At 40.8% G+C, this 6,000-nt stretch overlaps 1 protein-coding gene across 2 annotated transcripts in view; it reads left to right on the top strand.

The window, feature by feature from the left end:
* Positions 1–290: 290 nt before the first annotated feature.
* Positions 291–6,000, top strand: part of SNX1 (sorting nexin 1) — a 37,026-nt gene continuing 31,316 nt past the window's right edge. Inside the window, exons 1-2 of one of the 2 annotated variants that reach the window (XM_087692810.1) lie at positions 291–437; positions 524–652. In XM_087692810.1, coding sequence (XP_087548936.1) covers positions 426–437; positions 524–652 — 141 coding nt within the window. In that variant the 5' untranslated portion in view covers positions 291–425. The remainder of the gene's footprint in view (positions 438–523; positions 653–6,000) is intronic. The other variant, XM_087692811.1, reaches the window with a different exon arrangement.

Genomic DNA, 6,000 nt, shown 5'->3' with positions numbered 1-6,000 from the left:
TAGTGCAACACGGCCCTTGGCCACTCTCTTCGAATGATGTTTGGAAGGAAGGTGAGAGAGAAGAATGAGGGTTTTTGTGACCTTTCAAGCCAATACAAATAAAAGAGAGGAAAAATGGCCTAAAACAAAAACCAAAAATTTACAGAGCCAAAAAGCGATTATCATCGTGTATTGCTCTATTAAAAAATTATTTTTCTCCGAGTAAGTGAAGATTTGGTACAATTAGTATCGTAATAGACTAACAGATGTTTTGAATTGATATTTAATAGACTAATAGATGTTTTGTAAATTGATATTTTTAGTGCTATTTCAGGCTGTCTGGAGGATGGTCTCATGAGCTAAGGGGCAAAAGGTGGAAGACTGGTTACATATCGTCCAACGTAGAAAAGAAAGGAGATCTGTATTGCCCTCCCTGTTCGGCCACCATGATCAGCAGAGTAAGCGGCTCCACATCAGAGGACTTCCCTAATTCGTCTTTCTGTTTCCGTCTATTCACTGCAAACCGTTTTTCTCTGTGTTTCAGCAGCGGAGCTCCCTTGTTGGTGCCGCGGGCCCTAACTCGGAACCTCCCTTCTTGACGGCTTCTGTTTCAGACCCGGTCAAGCTTGGCAATGGCGTCCAGGCTTACATCTCCTACCGTGTTAGCACTAAGGTAATCTTGCGTTCTCGTAAAAGTTTTCCCGGTGAATGTCAGATAAAGCAAGCTTAGTGCACGTACAAGGCAAATTTGGATCCGCTGTTCATTCAGCTTGCGAGCTATCTATTGCGCATAGGAAAATGCCAGCATGGCTCTTGTTCGCTCTCTCAGCTAATATTTGGAGGGGAGGCACCCCCATATGGGCTTCGGGGTGTGTGCGCCTTATCTCAATTAAGAAAAGGCAAAATTAGAAATCTAGGATTCAGTTTTCTAGGAGAAATCTGTAAATTTAGGCCCAAAACTAAGCTTGGAATCTAGGATTCAGTCGTGGTAAACGATCAAGAGAATTCTCTGCAGATTTCAAGGGAGTTTATGTGTACTGACGTAGTTGCAGTGAGGGTGAAAGAAGTGGGACTTTGTATCCCCCATTATACCTCTCAATGGCCCGTTATGTTTTGAGGGGCAAGTATAAGCTCCAAGAATCTAGCCTGGCAGTTTATTTCTCAATGGAAAGGCGGAACCTTCTTCACTAAGAATTGCACTTTAGCATGCCTAAGACTGCAGAAAGGCTAAGGAAATCTTGGTTACACCTTGAGGAGCAATTTATCAACCCTTTGTTCCTTTCTAGTGGTTGATTTTTCTAGCAAGAGTTGGGTTTATTTCTTCGCCCCCAAGTCAAGAGGCTTATGCAAAGTTTATAGTGGTTAGCCAGAGATAGACAAACATGTCAAGAGTATCCATTGTGACAACAATGCAACATCTGCTATAGGGCAGATAGTTAGATCACTCATATTTTGTAGCATGCTTTAAAGTAATGCTATAGAGGAGATGGTTAAATCACTCATTTTGGGTAGTTGTTGAGTATCATATATGAGATGGTTAGGTCACACATTGTGGGTAGAACATATGGAAGCTTTGATTTGAATGACTTTGGTTCGGAATGCACTATAGGACTACAAAGGAAAGAGTGCAGGGTTGAGAGAGAGTACTTGAAATACTGAAATATCACATGGAGTGCTAATGCACACAAATCCCTTCTCTTCCCCCTTCCCCTACATTGTGGTCTTCAAAGCTATTGTTAGTTTGCCTATTTTATGTATGCTAGTCTATCATCTCTTGGTTGTGAGATCTATCAAAGTTTGACGTAAATGTTGGATCTTTGAATCTTTTGTTCCAATTTTGTGTGCATTTCTTCCCCTTGTGCAGAGTACTATGTATTTCTTACATTTGTCATCAGCAAATTTGATCTAGGATGTTGCGATTTTCCCTAGAGTGGCCATGTTAGGATTTTCGTATTGTTTTATTGCTCTTGATGCATTAAATGCAATTGGCCAAAGGAGGTTGGCTAGTTTGGCAAGTTTTTCGCTATTTATAGTAGTTACTTGGTTGGGCAGATCGTATTTTTCTTTTGCAAGTTGTGAGCACACTCTGTCTTTGACATACTTCTCCATCCCTAGTGCTGCCATTGTCTTTAGCTTGATCCGGTGTCCTCATTGAGGTTGTGGGCTACGTGCAGGGATTGATTAGTCCATTCTCTCTCTCCTTGTGTATTCAACATTCATTTTCACGCTCGTCACTTCTACTATCTTACTCTTTCTCTTTCTCTCCATGTTTGTGTTCCTCTTCCGTTGTGCGCTCTCACATGGTATCATTGCCTAAGCAAGGATGCGAAGTTGCTCCATCAAGAGGAGACCCTCCAAACATAGATTTTCAATGCTTTGCTCCTTGCTACAAATGCAGGTTTTCTGTAGGTGATAGGTCCATACACCTCAGGTGGGACATCTATAGTCCTTTCTTCATGCGGTTGTAGCTGATTTCCACTTTGTGGGGCGGTCTACAATAAAACAAATATTTAGGATCCCAAAAGGTAAGACCAACATTGGATCTTGACAAGCTCTATTGGATTAGCTTAACTCTTGAGTTCAATCCTTTCTTTTTTGTAAGTTTATAGGATTTTGTTCTTGTGTATGTTTGCAAGTTACGGACAATGGCGGAAGCTTGCATATTTGTATCATTAGAAGATGTTTGTCTAGAGGATCTCCTTGGAGAAGAAACTTCCGATGCTAAGTGTTGATGACTCTTCTTCTACGAAGGATCACATCAACAAATTAGAGAATATGAGAGAGAAGCTCTCATTACTTGGTAGAACAATCTCTTCAGAGGCTTTGGCAACGATTCTCTTGACTCGCCTGCCAACTTTGAAGTATGATGTGTACTATACTAGCCTTCTTACATCGAGGACCTGAGATACTTTTCTTTGGGAGGAGCTTGCTCCGCTTGACTTGGAGCATGATGAGTGACTTAGAGAGATAGGAGCCAATGGATCTGGCTCCAGGAAGGTTTTAACAACAGGTTTGGGAGGAGGGAAGAAGGAGAAGTTAAAGGCCAAGAAACATGAGGATAAGAAGGATGATAAGAAGCAGCTTAAGTGTCCACATTGTTGGAAGGGCACTCATCTGAAGGAGAAATGTTGGCAGAAGTACACCCATTTGAAGCCCAAGGAGGGGTCGAGAATTGAAGGAGAAGGATTCGAAGAAAGGTTAAAAGAAATTTGATTTAAAAAAAAAGGCCGGGGGAGGGTTCGTTGACATGTCGACCCGTCACGTCGCCTGCCCGCTGGCGTCGGTCCGTTGGACTCCGTTCTGTTAGCTGGTTGCTCGCCTAGTCCCCACGTTGACCTACATGGTCGCTCACTGGACCTGTCGACAGGCGGCTACCTGCTGGCGCCTATTGACTGTTACATGCACTTTGTCTCGTCCGCCTGTTCTATTGTGACTGTAGCTTGCAGCTATTGCCTGCACCTTAGCAGCCCGTTTAACCCGTTGGTCTCAATGACGACTACATTGTGTGCAGTGAGTGCCAGCTTGTACCCTAGGCTTTGATAACAGTTGTTGGAGGTCAGCTAGGAATGTGCAGCAGTTCGAGAGGTGAGAGTGACGGAGAGAGAGAGAGAGAGAGAGAGAGAGAGAGAGAGAGAGAGAGAGAGAGAGAGAGAGAGAGAGAGAGAGAGAGAGAGAGAGAGTGTGTGTGTGTGTGAAAGCACGAGTAGATTTGAGTGTACCATCAATGTGTTGGTACACAAAGAATAAAATGTATTTATACTTGGGGTATATAAGGGTGCATTCACATGTACAACTAAATAATGTGCGAGTACTACACATGGAGGTGAAAACGGGCCTTTATCCCAATAGACACTATAAACCATTTGTTTAAGTAAGGAGTTGAAGATCTGAAATTCCCATCTTGATTTTCTCATTCAGTAGGTCTTAGGTGCATCAATACTTGGATTGATGCAACCAATTTCATGTGGTTGAAATGCGAATGCTTTCCTATGTGTAGACAACATATCCATAAAGTACTGCTTCTCTGTAGGTATAAGAAAATCTTCACAGCCAATCACAGCCAATCTTTAGTTCCTTGAGAGAGACTACTGTAAACCGATGCCTAATCTTTTTTAGGTCTCTCAAATTTGGTTGACGAGAAGCTAATTCAATTTTAGGAGTCAATGGTAGTGTAACAAGTTTAACATTTTTGTCTACAGTTTTATACTTCATATCAATCTTTACTTTAGCCCTTTCATTTGAACATATAGATTCCTGCTTCACAAACAAACTCTTTAATTACTTGATACATATCTAAGGAACATACTTGAACCATGCTATTTTTTGATTTCAGCCCAGATTTCAGCATAACTGAAAGTTCAGCCATGGTATCAACATAGGATAGCCCATCATACATTCCTCATATACATTTTTCAGCTTCCAATAATCCATGTCTTTTCATATCTTCCTATGCCTTGTGAACATACTGTTTTGCAGCCCTATGCATGCCTTCAAACCTTTGGAACTATATTGTACTACTTGCTGAAAATCCAATAAAACCTATAGAAAAAGCCGCCTAAACCTACTGAGGTGAGAGCCTTTTCCATCTTGCATTGTCATAGTCTCACTTTACAATGGTACTTTCTGAAAATCCATTGTTTCACAAGAATTCCATAATTCTTTCACATTGAGGCAAAGGATAGTCTCTTAGATTATCATGGTTTCTTGTATGATTGACACAAACAGTAAGAAACTGCACAACCCACTTTCCATCTTGGCTTCTAATTCTTGCATATGTTGAATCATCATCCAAAACTTTCATCTCTATGCATATTATTGTAATGTACAACTGTCCAAGGATTATAAGATATGAAGAAGAATCTTGAACAAAGAAGTGTTGTTAATCTTGGACATCCCTAATAGTAACCTTTACATTAGAGCAAGCTACATACAAAAGTCCCTGGGAGCATTATCAGCAACTTGCATCCTCTATCCATGCTCTACATCCACTAGCCATTTGTTGTTCTCATGTAAATCCTTGGCTATAACATTGATTTGGATCCATGATTAATTAGAACAATGCAAGATGCCTTAAGATTCCCAACTTTCACTAATGTCTTAGTGGTTACTCTAGCCCACTAATTCCGTGTATGGTGACTTCTAAGTATAGTACTTGATGCCTTTGCATTGTGATGCGCTTGATGTACTCTCCTTGAAGTATGGTTGCAAACCATTGCATTTTCAGCCTCAATAACTGCTTTTTTACCCTCAACAATTTCATTCTCAACATTCTTATCATCATCATGCATTGCTTGTACATCTTGCAAACTTGGCTCGTCTTCCCCTTTACCAATAGCATGTGTTGGATCCCCAACAAACTACGGTTTTCTCTTTATGATATCAATGATCTCCTCATGAAATTTTCTCTTGGCAATGCCAAGAATCTCGCCCAAAGTGCATTCCAGTTTACTATTCAATATCCTTTCTTCTAGGACCTTCTTTAAAGCAATGGCTTTCCTTTTTTCTTCCTTTAGGTTTAGCACAATCCTTCCTTTTTTCTTTCAATACATCATCCTAAGAATGCTCAAGTGAAGGCCTAACAAGAGGTGAAGTGAAACCAACCTTCCTCCTCGGAGAGGGTGGTAATGACCTGATTAACCAACAAGTACAACAAGCATAAAATTCACATAAACTGAAAATGGAAATGTTATCACTTAATCTTGGACATTGGATAGCTTGTTGGCTCCAAAACTTGGTGCCCTTTCTGGTGTTTCTTTAACTTCTATTGTAACGGATGGAGTACAATTGAGATTCTTCAACCTCCTCCAGTAATCCAAGTGCCTCTTGCTGTCATAAATGACCAGCAAGACTTCAAATCAATTTGTCCCTTGATTTGCTAGGGGATTGACCTTCACCCATTCTCCTTGGGAGATAAATCGACTATGAATTCAGTATTGGCTGGCTGGCCTCTTGAATCCTCTTGAAAGACACTGATTTTAGCTCTGAAAATTTGAGTTTGAAGCTTTCAAATTTGGGCACGGT

This window comes from Lygodium microphyllum, chromosome 14 (genome assembly GCF_053477565.2).
Source record: "Lygodium microphyllum isolate KBCC chromosome 14, Lygodium_microphyllum_v1.1.10, whole genome shotgun sequence".
In the NCBI taxonomy this organism is placed as follows: Eukaryota; Viridiplantae; Streptophyta; class Polypodiopsida; order Schizaeales; family Lygodiaceae; genus Lygodium; species Lygodium microphyllum.
The sequence above is the reverse complement of the archived record's forward strand: the minus strand, read 5'-3'. Positions and strand labels throughout refer to the sequence as shown.